General features: G+C 34.2%; 1 protein-coding gene across 12 annotated transcripts in view; it reads right to left on the bottom strand.

Annotated features, from left to right (window-relative positions):
- LOC136420057 (uncharacterized) overlaps positions 1-19,750 on the bottom strand; it is an 88,228-nt gene that overhangs the window by 51,376 nt on the left and 17,102 nt on the right. For 10 of the 12 annotated variants that reach the window (XM_066406775.1, XM_066406786.1, XM_066406787.1 and 7 more), the window contains exons 3-5: positions 5,715-5,866; positions 2,300-2,373; positions 2,124-2,231 (exon numbers count right to left, since the gene is read on the bottom strand). In XM_066406775.1, coding sequence (XP_066262872.1) covers positions 2,124-2,231; positions 2,300-2,373; positions 5,715-5,866 — 334 coding nt within the window. Of the gene's footprint in view, positions 1-1,523; positions 1,631-2,123; positions 2,232-2,299; positions 2,374-5,714; positions 5,867-5,930; positions 6,197-19,750 lie in introns of those variants that run through there. The other 2 variants (XM_066406779.1, XM_066406783.1) reach the window with 2 other exon arrangements.

The raw sequence follows: 19,750 nt of genomic DNA, 5'->3' as shown, positions 1-19,750 counted from the left end.
TGTTCCACTCATGATTCCAATCAATTCGTTCTTGACACCAGGCCAATCTGGAAGCTTGGTGTTGAGCGGTTAGTGGCAGTCGTAGATTTGAGCGGTATGAATGCAGGCCAAAAGACGAAATTCTTCTGTAAACTGTTGCCATCGACACCCGACGATTTAGAGCTCCCATCCAATCTACTGCAACAGACATTGTTGTTTGAAATCGATCACCAATGGCCATCCGTCTAAGAAGTCGATCTTCACGTGCGTTGCTGCTACGGGGAGGACGTCCAGCTGGACGATGTCGTTGAACCCTTTCTTCAGACCACGAAGACCATATTCTTGCAATCGTGGTGTGGTTCCGATTCATTCTTCGGGCAATCTCACGAAAAGAAAGTCCACCCTCCTTCATGCCGATCATTCGCCCTCTATCGAAATCCGAAACGTGGGAACAATTTCGACGCTGTCTCACTGGGGGCATTTTGAGATGTCTTGTTCACAGTTCAACAACAAAATAAACTGATATTTCCATAAAAATATTATTTTATTTATTTGCAATTGAATAAAAAATCTAATAGGTTGATGACAAAAAAACCACCAGCATTCTTTCTTTTTTACTGAAAGTCTGATCATTTGATACTCTATTATGAAGTATTATTTTGCCAAAATTACAAGACTTAATTATTATTATTACTGGGTGGTGCATTTCATGTGAAAGTGAGTGTATTTGCACGCATTAAAAAAAGATCCTACTTACGTCAAAACATTCCAATTTATGTAGTAACTTTTAGTCTAAAATTAGTTAAAATCGATAAAAGCGTTTAGCAATTATTTTGAAAAAATCGTATTAATTTCAGAACTTTGGTGCCCTGTAGTTTGCCTAAACCGCCTTATTTTTCTTTGGTTAAGGAATTTATGGTCAAACGTTGTACCCAAATCTGGAGTTTTCGAGATAAATAGGGTGTTAAAGTTTAATGAAAAATAAGAAATGCAAAAAAAATCGAAACCGCTGTTTAATTTTTTATAAGAAACTTTCTGGGCATTTATTTCTATCAAAAGCGATGTGTTTGCAGTGTACATTTTAATTTTAGTTCCATCAATGCCGCGCCCAACAATACCAATCGAGGTACTTAAAAAAATAGTATAATTCTCCTGAAAACCAAAGTTATTCCTCCGATCTTGGAGGAGTTTGAGAACTATGTGTATAACGATATAGAGATAAAGAAAAAAAATTCTGTTTCGTTTCTAACTTTAACACTCTTACTACACTTAAACTTATCTCGAAAATTACAGATTTGCGAAAATTAGTTTATTAATTAAGTACGCTTATTTTCAAAGATTTTTCATTAATTTTATTCACATTCATATTTCGCAAACGTCCTGTATATGACCTGACCTACGGTTATTATCTTGCGCGTATCAATGGTGAGAAAAAGCAGTGAATAGTCATTAGAAGATCTATAAAACTTCGAAGTTTTTGTACATGTTTTTAGTGATGACAATGAAGTATTCACATTAGGCCATGAATAAACCCCAAACACTACCTTTAATAGAAGATTTTCTTCTAATCCCGATTTTCGTCAACATCTTTTTCCATCTGCGTTTAGTGGGCCTTTCCCTAACTGGGTCCTCACTTTCTTCCAGTTTTCGTCTAACACAAAACGACCACGGTAATTTCATAATAACACCAGACTTGGGGCGCAGATGCAAAGAAACAAGCAACGACTCCAAACTCTACTTAACTAAATCTCCACAAGAAGGTTCTAGGTCCATATGGGTCTAGTAATAGGGACACACCCATCTCAAATTTAGCGGAACAAATTTGATTTGTGTCTAAGGTGAGACACTCCCGTAAAAGTTTGTTAGGAGTGTGTATACTGTGTGTTTAAAAAGAGCCTGCTAATAACTGCCAAGACACACGTTCGAGTAAAATTTTCATAACAATTAAGGGTGATCAGAGGAAAAAAATCTCAGGAGCAAAATTTAAAAAAAAATTAATCATTTTATTAATTACTTTCCGTTATAAAGTGGTAATTATTAAATTTTTTTAAAAACTAGTTGCAAATGAATCACTGTATTGATGTGTATTGAATTTGAGGCCTCAAAGACAATCGAAAAATTCATAAAATTAGAGTAAATCTTACCTTGACCATTAAGGTACTCTTTGTGAGATTTGAAGGCTTCAAACTGCTTACGATTCCTCGATGGATAGGTTTCCACGGTTTCCTTCAATGAATAAGTAACACTGGATCCTGAAATTCAGTTTCTGATGAGCAAAAATATGCGTTGTAAAATCATCGTTAAAATGAACTGTGCTTACTTTTTACAGTTTCTTGGTGAGTTTCTTGATGCACAGTGCGGTATTGTCTTCGGTTGCGGGTATATTCACTGCCTCTACAGAAATTCAAAGTTGTACATTGAATTAAACCGTGTAAATAATTCTTGATAATGAATATTAGAACAATCAAATAAACTGTAGAAAACAATTAATGACAATTTGAGATTTCAATAATGTTAATCACCTAATTGGGAACAATGGATTCTAAAGTTATCTGTTATCTATTCTGGTGTTTCTGTAGTAAGTGTTTCTTATTACTTACTATGACGACAAACACGTTGACTTATAATGTTAAATCATGGCAGATATAAGATAAAGCGCAAACAACTTTCGATACAATATGCCCTTATTAAACTTAAGTGCCTACGCTGCATCTTCAACGGTATTGTCTTTCCCATGGTTCAGAAAGTCATTTTTTCTCTCAAATCTATTACGATAAAGTTCGAAGTGATAAAAATGGCCAGACACAAAGTTAACTCTCAAGTCAAACCCAGATAACTGAAAACTCACGGAAAATAGGTTTGTAGGATTCCTAACTGAAATGAAGTACTACAACAGAGCAGTTTTTTAACCAGGGGAGGCACAGGAATATTTCAGCTCAAGTAGCTAATGAGGAGGCGCTTTTCCTGTATCTCGAAACAAACAGTACATTTATAGGACTATTGGGTCCTATATATATACCCAATAGTCCTATAAATGTACAGGGTCCGCGTAAGATGGTCCACTAACTTATCTCAAAAATAGTAAGGTTTAGAAAGAAAAGTTTAATATAAAAGTTATTCACTTTTTCATGAATTTTTATTTTTTAATGTTTTGGAAATTACAGAGTGGTCCAAAAAACTGTGGCCTGACAAAAATGCATTTTTTTAAATGGGATACCTCATATTTTTATTACGGACATTAATTCTGTTTGCAATTATAAGTATTTTTTGTTATTACAAAATATGAAATTTTTTTAGCAGTTTTAAGAAATAACACTTTCAGCATTATTTTTATCTAACTTATTAGGTAATGTATTAATCTAGAATATAGTTAAAGAATATAATTCTATAATTGTAAGTTAATTTAATAATAAATATGTAATTAGTAATTTAAACAGAAAAAAATGGCGATTAATAATATTAATCAATTAAATAAGTAAGATCTCTTCAGTTTAGGTATATAAAATAGTATATACATACACATATTATTTGAAAGTGAATTAAAATAATTCATTTCCAAAAAAATCTAGGGTGTCCCATTTAAAAAAATCCAGTTTGAGGCATTTGAAATGTGAAAACTTTGAATTTTTTTCACACCCTGTATAAAAATGTTCGAAAATTACAAACATACTCTAATAGAACGACCGTTTATTCTTAACTGGTCAAGTTTTCCAGCGATTCAATTAACACTATATGAATTTACTGAGAATTTTAAAAAAGTTATTTTTTCATCGATGTTTACTTTAAATTGAATTGACTTAAAAACTACTAATAATTATTCATATTTTATAATAACAAAAAGTACTTATAGTTACAAGTAGAATTAGTACTTGTAACAAAATGTACAATATTACATTAAAAAAATTTTTTTTTGTTACGCTACGATTTTCTGAACCGCCCTGTAACTTCGACAATATTAAAAAATAAAATTTAATGAAAAACTGAATAACTTTTTTTCTCAGCCTTACAATTTTTGAGATAAGGTAGTGAACCATCTTACGTCGACTACCCTCTACATATTTCTTTAATAATTGATATTAGAATGACAGATTTTCGGTTGCGATTTTAGTGTGAGTATTTCGATATGATTTTACCTTTCAGGGGTTTTAATAGTTTATCAAGTCTAGTTACGAAAAGGGACGGATGAGAGAATGAAGAAGCGTTTTTCATAGAGAAACTCGACATTTCACTTTGTAAGTTTTAACAAACGCCAACGATGTGCAGTTCAATTTCAAAATTTTAAAAAATCGTATAATAATTATAATTTTTTTGTATTGGTACCATTTGCTCTCGTTGGACATGGAAGTGTGTGCAAAGTAAAAATAACAGGATAGGAATTATTGGATTGAAATTAACCGGTACCAGCTTTGAAACGGTGACTAAATTCCATTTTGATTAAGTTTTGCATATTATTAGATTTTCGCCATTTGCTCATCAATTGCATCATATATTGAATATTCAAAAGTTAACATTATAGTAGTTTGGTCTAACCTTCTAATCGGTAGTTATTTCGTTATTGGATATTGCTACGTTATTTGATGTTAAAATTATAAAAATGCCAAATGAATGGTGGCAGTACTGTTAATTAGGTACTTACCCTAGATAAAAGGAAAACTTATCTTTCAAATGCTTTTTGAGCACAACAAATTTTCAATTACTCAATATTTTTCAATCGAAAATTGACTTTTTTTTTATCGTAATAAACCCATAAAATGTGTTTGTGATATTCCAAGCGGTTCGGAAGGTAACAGGGGAGAAAAGGAGTTTATCATACATATGAATAATATTTTAATGATTTATAATTTAATACTGAAAGATGCATTTATGATTAAAAAAATCTCTAAAACAATGTTCGTGACTATCCATAACTGAGGTTCCCATTGACCTGATTGGCAAAAATTCAAAAAAGCAAATTCACCAATTGCAGCTCAATTCAAGAAATTATAAGTAATTGAGAGAAGTCTTAACGAAAGTTGAGTTTTAGGCCATAAAATTGAATACAGGAATTAAAAACTTACTAGAAAGATGAGTTTTTTCGCACAAAACCACCGCTAGTAGATTGTGTTATGACACTAAGCTTGCTATCGTGACACGTTCTCCTGCGAAGCCGAAACCAATATGCACATCTATTTTTAATTTTTTTCACAAATTGTCTATTTTCAAAGCGAAAATAAACCAATCCGACCTTTATGATCGGCGTGCCATTCTTTGACACCTAATAAATAACACTATAAACTTAAAGAAAAATGTGATATAATTTATTGGGAAATTTGGTGAGATCCTGCTTACCAATAATAGAGCACTACCAGCCTGTATCAAAACATGTGCCACATAGTGTGTATATGGTTAATTTCATGCAATGCCAAATGTTTAAGGTTGAAACGGTTGAATGCAGCTTTGGTGTTTTATTCGGCCTCACCCTTTCGTTTCGATGAATACCGGCATTATTATGTCAAGCAGAAATCCTCATTAGTACTATACACCTACTCAATGTCAGTGCAGTGCCTTTTTAAAAGCTAATCCATATTGATCTACTAAAACCATTTAAATTTAGCACGAAGCGCCACTGTGGGTAAATAAACATACTCTCCCGATTATTGTTCAATTTTATTGATGTTGCATAATGCCGCATTATTTATCTTTAACTATTTATTGTTGTTGTTTCGCTATTGTGCATTACATCGACAAGGACTTACTCGTTAAGGCCTAACTTGAGAATACTTCCAGAGTTCTTCAATAAATCGTACGCCTCGTTGTTAGTCAGATTATCTGTGCTTTCGCCATTTATCGATGTTATCAGGTCCCCTTCTCTAACACCTCTCAGAGCCGCCTTGCTGCCCGGATTTACCTGCAAGTGATTTTTATCAACTCACCAATTTCTCAGCTATCTTAAAGTAAATACAAGTACTAACCAAAATGTGTCTTCTCTTCCCATATGGTGAACAAAATTTGAGCATATTTAGTAGAAATATCCCAATAACGCTCGATTCTTGTAATTTAATATTATCTCACTGAAACTAATATGTAAGCAGGCGTGTAACCCTGGCGCAGTGCACATTTCAATTAATACTGTTTAAGCATGTAATGTGAAAAGGCATTGTGAAGGCCTGTCAAGTTCTAAGAACTACGCCGAAGAGCGGAGACATGACTTGAAAACGGCTGCTTTATTTCTAAAGTCTAAAGGGACGCATATTTAACTTTCTATGTCGGCGTGGTGCGTGACAATGGCGTAGAAGGGGGAGTTAAACAAAGAATATGGTGAAAAAAATACTCGTTTAAGAATGTTCTTAAATGGTAATCGATGATTTTTTTATGTAAAATTGTCAGTGATAGTTTTATAACTTCTCTATAATGCGTATCGAAATGCACCCCTCCCCCCTACTCTTCCACGTCTACTATGGCATTTTAATAATGTGAATTCGAAGGTCAAAAAGCTCTCAATAATTTGCTAAATTTTCATGGTTTTAGCAATTACCCTTTTCTAAGAGAGGGTGTTTTAAATTACTGAAATTGTGCTGGTCAGATTTGAGTTAATAGACAATTTGGTTGCGAAGTTTTGGGAGGAGGAGGGCTTTAGACGTGCATTCTGCAGTGTGAATGTAAAGTATGGAACATATTAAATAAAATCTATACCGATGAGAAAAAAATTACTTGGACACGTAGCCCTTAATTTATAAATGCGCAAATTTTGATATAAAAAGATTTTTTATGACGTCATTAATGTTGTAGATAGGACGTCATACTCCGCTTTTTATATTTTAAGTAATAGTTATTGACACCTCTTATATGGGTGTCCTTGGTTGGATATTTAGCGTGGTAACATCGCTTCTTAGCGTAAGCAAATGTATCGTCGACGCGATATGCTGAATATGCAGATGGAGAAAGAAAAAAATCCGATCTGAGTTTTTTTTTGGCGTAATCAGTTCAGATCAAGCAATAACGCTGATAGAGCGACGTGGCCGATAATTCACGGAATGGTAATAGAGAATGAAGTTTTCCTCTTAAAAAGTTACATGCTACAGTTTAATTTTTTAATTTTTAATTGCTCAAAGTAATTAACACTTCGTTTTTTTGAATTGCAACCCCAATTGTTGATATCGCCTTTTGAAAGATCTAGCAGTTCTGCATAGAAGACGATTAAATTTCAAACAGGTTACATAACTATTTTTTTAGGAAAAAAAATTCTACTATCCACTTCAGTAAAGGAATTCAACTTATTGTTAGATGTAAAAAATACAAAGAGAAAGAGAAAAAGTTAAAGTAAGTGTTCAAACTGGCCACCATTTACTTCCTGACAATAAGCAAGACGATTTTCAAATTCTTTTATAACGTTAGTCGACACTTGAGGAATGATTAGTCTGATTTTTTCCGGGATTCTAATCTTCAATATTATTTGATTGGTTGACGTAAACTTTAGATTTTAAGTAGTCCTACAAAAAACTCGAACGGAGTTAGGTAGGGAGATCTGGCAGGCCATATAATCAATCTTTTCCCATCTGTTTGTTTGGAAAAATGATATTTAAATAATTTCGAATATATTGTGAATAATTTGGCAGTGCACCGTCCTGCTGAAACTATAGAACATTATCCGGCATGAGGAGATGCTCCGCATTCGGATAGAGCCCAGCAATTACCGGTATTATGTTGTGCTGCCGGAGTTCTAAATAATTCGCAGGATTTAGCGCACTTTCATTAAAAAAAGGTCCTGAAGTACCAAAAAATCCCTGCCCATAAAAGCGCATACACAATGCTTACAAAACGGTGGCGTTGTGTATGCGGGAAGAGAGAGAGCGAGGGGGGGGGGGGGGTGTCTTTCCACCATCCAGTGTGGATTTTCAGGTGTCCAATATCTGTACTTCTGCCTATTGACAGCGATTCAAGCAGAAAGTTGCTTCGCCCGAGAAAATTATGCAACTTGAAAATTGCGAACCGTTATGACATCGCGCCATCATTGTTTTATAAAATTCATCCTTTCAGTTAAAATCGTCCTTATTAAGTTTTTACACCAAATGAACTTTGTATGGATTCCATTCATTCTACTTTCGGAATTTTAAAACCCAAGAGCGACTTACCTCTTGATGGGATCAAGGTGATCTGACGGCTTGATAAAAACGGATTTTCTTCTACTGTTAATAAAACATCCAATTTCTTTTCTTCTGAGACTGCCGGACGACTTAATTTAAACTGATCTCTTATATGACTCAAGTAGTAATAGGGGTACTTATTGTTAAACAATTCAGAAACTTCTTCTTGTCTTTGGGTCCTATCTCCACAACCGGTCATAATTAGGATTTAAATCCTTTAGGCTTGATTTAAACGCAGTTTTTTTTGTAATACAATCAAAATACTACAATTAAAGTTTGTCGACTATCAAACTTAAGATTTATCACGATAGTAACACAAAATCAACTTTGAATTGACTTTTTACTCTTTGTTAAAGAAAAATTCGACATAAAAACGAATAATATGCCGATACGTCTATACGTTGCAGTTAAATTTCTTTGCTGTAGGGAATAATAGATTTTTTTTCTAAAAAAAGCGTTATGTAACCTTTTTGAAATTTAATCATCCTCTATGCAGAGTTGCTAGACCTTTGAAATAACAATATCGAAAATTGAGGTTGCAATTAAAAAAAAGGGATATGACGTCATATCTAGGGCATTAATGACGTCATGAGAAATCTTTTTATATCAAAATTTGCGCATTTATAAATTAAGGTTAACGTGTCCAAGCAATTTTTTTTCTCTCAATTGTACAGATTTTATTTAACTTGTTCCATACTTGATTGCAGACTAAAAAATCTAGAAAATTGATGGTAAAATTGCAGGGCAAAGTTGTGCCTCTATATAAGGTGTCGCCAAAAAGTTCTGTACAACATTTTACTACTGATTTCTGAGGTGAAAACATGATAATTTAATTTAATTTACGTCAGTCCGAGAATGAACGGATTTCAAAATACAGGGCGTTAGTGAAGAATAGAAAAAGGAAACAAATTGATTACTTCGTTTGTAACGTTGCTATCTGAAAAAAATCTGGAATCGAGGTGTTTTTAGAGGCGAGAAATCGGAATCCCTCTACATTTTTAATGCACCATATCGAGGGCACTATCAGCGATAGGTTAAATCTTTTTAAAGGGGTATAACTTTGTTATCATCCGATATAAAATGTTTATATGACTAAATTAGTGTTTTTTTATATCTTTTATAAAAAATAGAATATATTTTATAGAAGTCCCCACGGGTATTCCTTCTTGAGATATTTGAATTTTAAGTTCGCTGAATCTCTTGAAAAATAGTTTTCAAGGACATATTTATTTTTACAATACAGTAAAATAAATATTTAATAAACAATTTGTACAGTCAAATAAAAACGTGAAGATTTTTAAAAAATAATAAGAATTGAAGATTCATTGAATGTTTTGATTTTTTTATTCCAACTATACAAATAAATATGAACTTTAAAGTTATTTTTTAAGACATGCAGCGAGCTTTAAATTTCAAATATCTCAAGAAGGGAAGCCCGTAGGGATTTGTATCAAGATGCCTTTGTTTCGTAAAACATATTGGAAAACACAAATGTAGGCATAAATAAATTTTATACCGGGTGATAAAAAAGTTATGTCTCTTTAAAGAGAGTTCACCCAGCTCTGACAACGCTCTCTGCAATGTGCATCAAAAATGTAAATGGATTCTGCTTTCTCGCTTCTAAAACTCCCTGATGCGATATTTTGTTCAGATCGTAGCATTACAAACGAAGTAATCAATTTTTTTCCTTTTTTTAATCATTATTTTGACGTCCCGTATTTTGAAAATCGTCGACTTTTAAACTAACGTAAATTGGGTTAAATTGTCATATTCTCGCTTCAGAAATCTGTGGAAGAATTTCAAACAGATCTTATAGAGACAGCCTGTAGATTTTGCAGCTTGACCAGAAGCCTCAAAACTTGTTAAAGAATAGAACTTTAGAGTGACCCTGATTTCGAAGCTCTCTTCCAATGATGCTGCAGCTCAATTCAGTGGCAAGCCCAGAATTTTTACCTGACGATGATTTTGATCTACCTAAGTGCAGTAAGTAATAGCGATAAGTAGTAATAAACAAATAGCATTTCGTAAAATATATTATACTACTACTATTTTCTGCAGTACACGAAATTGCAAAAAATCAAAGTTTACTGCCTAAAACTTTAAAACCCGCTATAGCTGTCCCTAAAATGTGGGACAGTTGATCTGTGCTGATCTATTTTGCCTCGTTGCTTGGACATAGGGATGAAGTTGTGAGAAATAAGTTCATTTCCTTACTGTTGCGCGCGCAACCCACATGAAATGAAAATATAAGGAAACTGAGGCTTTTTGGATATCATTTTTGAGTCGGTGACAATTCACTGAATGAACTAACCTGAACTAACTTGACAGTCGTAAAGAACATCCCATATGGGCAATCGAGTGTAAAGAATTTTGCACCATGTCCACTCCATCAGCATTATTTATTTTTAGGTACTCATTGCTTCACCAACGACCTCATTAATGCCTACTTTATGTGTTTATGGCGACTTACTAGATATTGTATAATGACTTAGTTATTCAAACATAATCCGAAATAATAAGGTATCATTTTCTTCCAGTTTCTGAGGGGCGCTTGCTGTGACAAGGTACTTGCTCGCTCAAATTCCGCCACTGATTCACTGATTCAAATTACTCATTTACACTGAAATAAAAATGCCCCACATGTTTGGAACTCACGGTAAATATTTTAAGCAATTTTCCATAAAAATGGACACTCCGATTTGGTATTTCAAGCATAAACGCACATGATTAAAATTCAGACCAGATGAATTATTTAAACGTTCAGTCACTTAAGTGCTATGTGATGGAGTCTACAGTCTACACATAAATGGACGTATTCAGTAAAATAAACATGAATCAATACTCTTACGCCCATTTTTTGGTGATATTGGATTACGGCGATTGCAGTGACTGGTAACCAACATGGGAGGCTTTCAATGCTCGCTCTTACAAGAACAAATTCTTTCCTAAAGGGTGCTTCAAACTATTTAAAAAAGCCAAACATTTACATTTCAGCAAATCCTGGTTCTTTTATCTGGAATTTAGAGGTAATTAGCGTCTGAAGGGATTGTCTAAATATTTATCTTGGAATTAAGTTAGGATGAACGAAAATAAATGCGTCACCCTGGAAAGCTAAAATTAGGATTTTTTTGACGATCGAAATTACGGACATTTCCGATTGACGTCTATTAGGCGCACTTCCTGATTTATTTATCCGATAAAAATGTCGTTGAAAGATGATCTGAAGCTGTGTGTGTGAAGCTGATCTTGTGATGGTTAACATTCTCAGGAAGATTTCTAGGCTCCTACTATATGCGATGGCTTGATGAACAAGTAGGAGGATAGTCCCAGAAGTATCCGACCTAACACTTAAAGGAAAAAAATTTGAAAATATTACATTATTTATCAACATGGTCTTCTTTGAGATTACCACACTTTTCTCAACGATATTTTCTATTGGCTTCTATACCCTGTTAATAGTAAGAAGCTTCGAGTGTTTCAAAATAAGCATCAACCTCGAACTCCACCTCCTTCTTATTGGCAAATCTTTTTCTACCGAGCCATTTTTTCAAGTTTAGAAATAGAAAGTTATCTGAGGGGGCTAAATCTGGCGAATAGGGTGGATGAAGAAAAAATTCGAAACCAAGTTGATTGATTTTTGCCATCGTGATAATGGAAGTGTGGACTGGTGCGTTGCCTTGAGGAAACGAGACTTTCTTTTTTGCCAAATGCGGTCGCTTTTTCCTAATTTCTTCGCTTAAACGCTGCAATAAATTTGTATAATATTTTCCATTTATTGTTTTACCTTTAGGGAGATAGTTAATAACAATTTCTCCACGTGCATTTTAAAAAACTGACGCCATCACCTTTCCTGCAGATGGAAAGATTTTCGCCTTCTTTGGAGTCAATTCTCTGCTTTGAGTCCATTGTTTTCATTGTTCTTTCGTTTCAGGTGTGAAATGATGGATCCATGTTTCATCCATGGTTATGAATCGACGCAAAAACTCGGTTTTATTGTTGCGAAACTTTGCCAAACACTCCCTTTTTGTTGAATTGTGAGTAATTGCAGCACCCATCTTGCGCACAGCTTTCTCATATCCAATTGTTCGGTCAAAATGCGATGTAAAGTACCTTTTGAAATGTCTATCATGTCTGTTAACTCGCGCAAATTTAGTCAATAGTCTTCCAGTACAGTTTTGTGGATTTTCATCACAATTTCTGGAGTGGTCACCTCATTAATTCGGCCATTGCTTGACCACTTCCTCTTGACAGTTCATATGACCGCGTTTAAACTCCGTCACCCAATATTTTGCAATTATTAATGAAGAACCAGATTCCCCCAGAGTAGAATCTAACTCCGCTTTGATGTTCGATGGACTAAGACCTTTCAAATGAAAGTATTGAATTACGCATTGATGGCCCATTTTTTCTGTGTTCTCAAAACCTCTAAAAGCGCTCGCTAAAACGGTCCCAAAACAAACACAAATCAACGTAGCACCCTCAATATTTAGACGTAAGCTTTTTAAAGTTAGGTCTTTGTAATGTAGGCAAATTTTTAACAAAAAAATCGCCCTCTATATTTCAGGTCGGGTACTTTTGGGTCTATCCTCGTATGTCCATTAGGGAAAACCCCGGGTCAAACTTTTGGATTTCAGGCCTTCGTACTTAATTTTCTCTAGAACTAGATCGTCTTAGTTTAAGTAGGACAGATTAGGCCGGGGTGGAAATAATTGGCCATAAGCCGGTGCGAGCGATGACTTACCCAACACTCGCTTAGACCGACCCTGGAGAAAACAGAGGCAATCATTTTAAATGGGAAAAGGAAAAGGGATAGGACACATTTCTTAGCCGGCGATTTAAGAATAGAACCCAAGAAATCCATCAGATATGTGGTCATCCAATTTGACTCAAACCTGTGCCTGTGCAGTAAAGCTAGCAAGAAATGGGGACACTTGCAAAGGATCACGTCCGCGATTCAGGGATCATTCACGCAAATAAGGCTACTGCTCTACGGAGTGGTAAAATCTACACTCGTACGTGTTGCCTCATATAGAGATGAATGTGACAAATAAAGAAATATGCTCAGATGATGGCAAGAGCGCTAAGAAAGGCCCTCATATGGATAATATGTCCATACTGCGCGAGACGGTGCAAATACTGGCAGAAACTCCCCCTATTGACTTATTTATTGAGAAAAGGTCTGAATTAAGACAATTTTCGGGGATTACGGGTCAAATCAGAAGAGAAGCAAGAAAAACGATCATTCGAAAATGGTAAGAACGTTGGATGAATCTGGAGGATAAGGGTCAGTGGATTAAGCGATTAATTCCTGACTTAGAACCCTGGACTTCGTGCCGACATACAGATCTAAGTTACTACATAAGATGAAGTTGCAGCGACCACGGAACCTTTCGACACTTCATACTTCGCTTAGAAAAAACAGGATCGGATTGCAGGAGTTGCGGAATCACCGGCACCTCAAAACATTGCATATTCCAGTGGCCAATTTTTCAAGAACAAAAAGGAGAGCTAATCGTGTATGTGGAAATCTTAACTTCTGAATCTAGGACAACGAGATGCTGGAGACCAAGATAAAATGGGACAGTCACAGTGACGCTATTTTCGCAATGGTAAAAGAAAAAGGAAGGACGGAACATACCGTACAAGATGAGTAAAAGATATTTATAAAGAGCGGTACTAAAAAAGCAAGGAAGGAATAGAAAAATTCTCCATCAAGCAGAGCTCTATAATGTGAGAAAAAATTAAGAGCGGAACAAAGGGATATTAGTCTGATACAAGGATGCGACAATTAGCAGGTCGAACCATGGACACCTCGCAATTCCGATAATATATCCCACAGGGGCAGTTCCTAATCGAAAAAGGATAGGATTACAGAAATCCTGAGGATTTTAGTAGATAAGCACTTCAGTGAACCTCAAACTATTCGGCTGACAAAACACCAGGTCGGATGCCTGTTGAAGATTTTCCTTGTGAAAAAAAAGGCTGGAAATAATTGGTTCTGGAAGAAAAGACCTCCTATGGTGTGGTCAGAATTGTAAAAGCACTAGAAGACATGGAGCTAAAAGTGGCTGTGAAGAAGACAACGGTGTTTATCCTATATGGTGGACGGAAACTACTGAATATGTTGTGTGATGGATGGTCAATGGAGAGTCAATGGAGAGTCAAGAAATAGTAAAGTACCTCGGAATGTATCTGGGCGGAAATTTAATGTTAAAAACAAATGATCACGCATTTGTCGAAAATCTGTATGAGGGCAGTCTCTGCGAGAAACAATTTTATTAAACCGAGTCCTAAGATAGGCGGACCCAAATTCAGTAAGAGGCGATTGATGTGCAGCATCACTATATCAATCGTGTCCTACGGGGCTCCAATATGGAAGGGGGCGATGCGGTTCCAACGATACAGGAAAATGCTGGAAAAAGTGAACAGAAAACTAGTCTTAAGCTTTCCAAGCGCTTATCGAAAGAAACTGTTAATTGCACTGGAGGCTCTGGCAGGATTGCCACCAATTAATGTCCTGGTAAAAGAGCGCTCCGACATGGATGGACACGATAGTAAATGGAAGCAGGAAGCCAGAGGGAAACTAATGGACGCATAAGGGGAGAGATGGACGGAGTACCAGGGCAGGTTCAAGGTTTTCATTCCGGAGTTGGGGCATGGTTAGAGCTCAAGGTGGGTTACTACCTAAGCCAGGCACTCACAGCGTTTTCTATTCGTACTTGAAGAGGGCTGCTAAGTCGTAGACTGACAAATGCTGGTTCTGTGGGAAATCGAATAATCCGGAATGCACCATATTCGGATGCCAAAAATTTGCCTGTTTGACAAAAGAACTCAGTAAAATTTGCTTGGAGTAGTTTAACAAGAAAATCTGCGCGAAATTCCTAATTAAGCCAGAGAAATACTGGGATATAATTGGAGATACCTGGAGGCAACGATAAAGATGAAGATGGAGTACGGATTTGCCAAGAGCAGCGGAGATCCTGAGAAACAAAAAAAGATATACAGGATACAACTTTTAGTATCAGGACTTTAACAATCGATGGAGGACCTTGTTTTAAGATGAAAACAACATACAGTGTGACCCACTTAAGAGCGGGACACCCCTGTAAAATTTTTATTTGTGGTTCGATTTTGATCATTTTTTTATATGTTGTAGGGCATCAAAAACTCTATTTTGTGACAAGTTCTTGTTACGCTCGCTTAAAATCTAAGGTCTACTTTGCCCCTTTCTTATGACGAAATTTTAAGAAAAGACATTAGGGAATTTTTTATTTTAAATTTAACTTCAGTAATAACTTTAGAATTATTCAAAATGGCTGTATTTCAAATTTCGTTAAAAAATGTTTATCCATAAAAAAGTTGTAGAGCAATCCAATTTTAAATTTATTGAACCATCTGGATGTAATAATTTTTGGTCAAGTTGGCTGAGTACGGATCCAATAAACATAGTTAAGTCACTTGTTTTATCCTTGTCATTAAATACAATGCAATTGTCTTTTTGTAAATAAATAAACCAGTTCTTGGTGGTTTAGAAGAAAATTTAACTGTTTTTGATTGAAGAAAAAGTTCAGATATGAATAATCAATTAACTTTAAGGGAAAAAATTGAAATAGTGCGTCTTTCTGGTGACAATGACAGAAGTGTAAGGGAAGTGACTAGAATATTTAACACAAGATATCCTAATCGACGTCCGATTACTAAAAGTACAGTGAATCGAATAAATCGTACATTTAATGAAACTGGAGCCGTTGATAGATATTTGTTAAAAAACAACCGTCCTGGAAATAGAAATGAAGGTGATACAGAAATCGCAATTTTAAATTATTTTACTAATAACCCACATGCTACATTAAGAATAGCAAGTTTAGATTTAAATGTACCGAGGGAAAAGATTCGTCGATGCCTGAAAAAGAATAAAATTAAGCCATTTAAACCAAAATTTCTGCATACTTTGGAGGAAGGAGACAAGAACAGAAGATTGGAATTTTGTTTGTGGGCGCAAGGGGAGTATCAAGATAACAACAATTTTCTAAAATGTATTCTATTTAGTGACGAAGCTACATTTACTACTAACGGGATAGTTTCTTCACAGAATTGTAGATTTTGGTCTCATGAAAATCCACGCTGGATTATCAACTGCAAAAGTCAATATTCCCAAAAAGTAAATGTTTGGTGTGGAATAATCTATGACAAACTTATCGGTCCATTTTTTCTTGAGGGCAATATGAATTCTGCAAGTTTTTTAGAACTATTGAGAAATGAATTATCCAATGCGATTGACAATCTTCCACTATTATACACAAGTAACATGTACTTTCAACTTGATGGAAGTCCTATACATAACGCGAAAATTGTTCGGCAGTGGCTAAATACAAACTTTCCCAATCAATGGATCGGACGGAATAGTCCATTAATACAATGGCCACCCAGATCACCGGACCTGACCCCTTTAGATTTCTTTTTGTGGGGTACTCTTGGGCAAAAAGTATATAAAAACCGCCCCAGAAATAGAGAAGAACTATGCATAAGGTTGAGACGCGCCTGTGAAGAAATTACTCCCTTATCTCTCAGAAAAGTAATGAGTAATACTAGAAGAAGATACGAGAAATGTATCCAGTTGAACGGTAGCTTAATCGAAGCAAGTGTTTTTTAAAATGAATTAAATCTCTTTTCGTTACAATTTTTTTTTCACATTGAATCATTAATTAATTTAAATTAAATAAAATTTAATTGTTCTACAACTTTTTTATGGATAAACATTTTTTAACGAAATTTGAAATACAGCCATTTTGAATAATTCTAAAGTTATTACTGAAGCTAAATTTAAAATAAAAAATTCCCTAATGTCTTTTCTTAAAATTTCGTCATAAGAAAGGGGCAAAGTAGACCTTAGATTTTAAGCGAGCGTAACAAGAACTTGTCACAAAATAGAGTTTTTGATGCCCTACAACATATAAAAAAATGATCAAAATCGAACCACAAATAAAAATTTTACAGGGGTGTCCCGCTCTTAAGTGGGTCACACTGTATAAATATATCTTTCAAATGGCTTGGTTAGTAAGATACAGGGTGTTATGGTTTTATAAAAAGTTATAAATTTGTTAATGTTTCCTAAACAATCAATATTTTTAAAATAATATTTTACACGTTTTAACAGTGCACGTTGGCGCACTTTTTGGTGTAAAAATATTTTTGTTCAAATTTTCCTGTGGCGTGTGTACGGGCACATCACTCAATTTTTTAAGAAAGAAATATTTTTCACACTGATTTTTCTTTAAATAAAAATTATTTTTGAATTTCCTGTTCAATTTAGAATAAAAAAACGTCTCTTGACTTTTTTTGTCCGACGCACTAGTTTCGAGTAAAAAAATAAAAACCATTTGAATGCAGGAATGGAACATGTATTACGCAAATTAAGACAGCAACTGTCAAATTTTTTATGACATTGAAGTGAATAAGACATTTATTGACAAAATTGTCAAATCAAGTGTCAAAATTTGTTGAGACGGAATTACGTGTCTTACAATTTGAGGTTTAATTAGGGTAATGCCATTTAATTTTTTGAATCAAGAAGGATTTGTGAAGATTCACACTAGGTTCGTAAAGCAAGGATTAAAACATACACATAATGATAGATATGAACAAAATAACGATCGACGAGCTAGAAATTACTGCCCAATTTTACGTGAGTTTGATGAGGATCCGAAGACCAGTACGCGAAGAGTGACCGTTACTCTTTACGCCTCCAAAGCTAAAATTGTGCGTGTTTTAAAATAAGGTCACAGGCTCGCTTATCTTTGAGACCAGCACATAGTTTACAAGAAGGCGTCGAGGAACGAAGAACAAATAACATTTTTATCGATAAGTTCTTAACGCGGTTCAGAATAATAGACATTTTTTGTTGAATGTACTGTGGACTAATGAATCATGTCTCACTCGTTGGGGTGATGTAAATTTTTGCAACCAACACGTTTGGTCACATGAGAATCTGCATGCAATTCATCTAAGAACTTGTTAGAGTGAATTAGTAGCATAAATGTTTGGTTTGCTATTTACAATATACATTTGTTTGGGTCTTTTTTTGTCACCATATGTAAACGAAGATAATTTCTTAGAATTTTAGCAAAAAAAGTATGCCAATATGTGAAATGAAATTTCTCTTGACTTAAGAAACAGGGCCTAGTTTCAATTAGATGGGCGTCTTGTACGTTTTTAAAAAAATGTGAAGACCTGGTTAAATTGCAATTTTCCTAAAAGATGGATTAACTGACACTTGTTGCGTGGCCACCAAGATCCCCGGATCTCACTCCAGTAGACTTTTTTGTGTGGGGATATTTAAAAGAGGAAGTTTATGTGACCCTTGTAGAAACAGGGGACGATATAATTAACAGAATTAGAAATCCCTGTGAAGTATTTTGAAGTCAAAATTTAATTACTGTAATACGTTCTATTAAACGTCGATGTGAATTTTGTCTCGAACAAAATGATTCGCATTTTAAGCAACTGCTTTAATTTTTGTTTTTATTGTTTGGTTGACAGTTATTTGCTATGTTAATTCTAAGTTATTAAAATTATCATTTATTTACTAAAACAGCTAAGTGTTTTTAATTTATTTTTACCTAGTCCAAAAAGTTTAATTTCGTTTAATTTAAATTAATTTAATAAATTTAATTACATTTGAAATAAATAAACATTATTGTTATACCCTGTAACGCATTTAAATTAGTATTAGTAATTGAAACTGAGTTCGAATTTTTACAATCATAACTGATTGGTATTTCAAGAGAAAATTGATTTTTGCTTTTGATTGAAATATTGATTATTGCATTCAAATAGTGTTTTTTTTCTCGAAAACAGTGTGTTTGATAAAAAAAAGTCAAGAGACCTTTTTTCTTTTAAATCGAACAGAGAATTGAAAAATAATTTTTATTTAAAGAAAAATTAGTGGCATATAATTTTTTTAAGTTGAAGGATGTAGCGCGCCACTGGAAAACTTGAACAAAAATAATTTTACACCAAAAAATACGACATTGTGAACATTTAAAACGTACAAAATTTAATTTTTAAAATTATTAGGTATAGGGTTTAGAAATAATCTCACTCAAGATACTTCAGTTCTGCTTTTATTAATTGCAGTCAGAAGGCATGCCCGTATTTTCGTTCTAAAAGCTCCTTAAGAACTAACTATAGAAAAGATTAGTAAGTTTGCCACCACTCTGTAATTAGGGACCAATATTGCAGGTGCTCTTTGATTTATCACGTCGGCCATCTGGTTTTCACATAAGAAAAAAATGCATTTTCAAGTGGTCAAAAGTAATAGAAAAGATCATTTTACACTTCTTTCTGTACAATAGAGAAAGAGGCATAAATCTAACAAACTTGACTCTTCCAGTTAGTAAATTAGAAAAAGACGTAAAGACTGTTGAATTTTGGACATGATTGATTTTTTACCAGAAATCCAACAAAAATATTATAAACTTTTTAGGAAATATTAAAAAAATCACTTTTTAATAAAACTTAAACACTCTGTATTTCAAAAGTTAAGCTGTTTGAAAGATATATTTACATGACATTTTCGCATTAAGGTCCATTCCTCCACCAATTGTTAAAGTCCTGCTACTAAAAGTTGACTCACCCCGTATAAACTA

The sequence above is a fragment of the Euwallacea similis genome, chromosome 3, assembly GCF_039881205.1.
Source record: "Euwallacea similis isolate ESF13 chromosome 3, ESF131.1, whole genome shotgun sequence".
In the NCBI taxonomy this organism is placed as follows: domain Eukaryota; kingdom Metazoa; phylum Arthropoda; class Insecta; order Coleoptera; family Curculionidae; genus Euwallacea; species Euwallacea similis.
The sequence above is the reverse complement of the archived record's forward strand: the minus strand, read 5'-3'. Positions and strand labels throughout refer to the sequence as shown.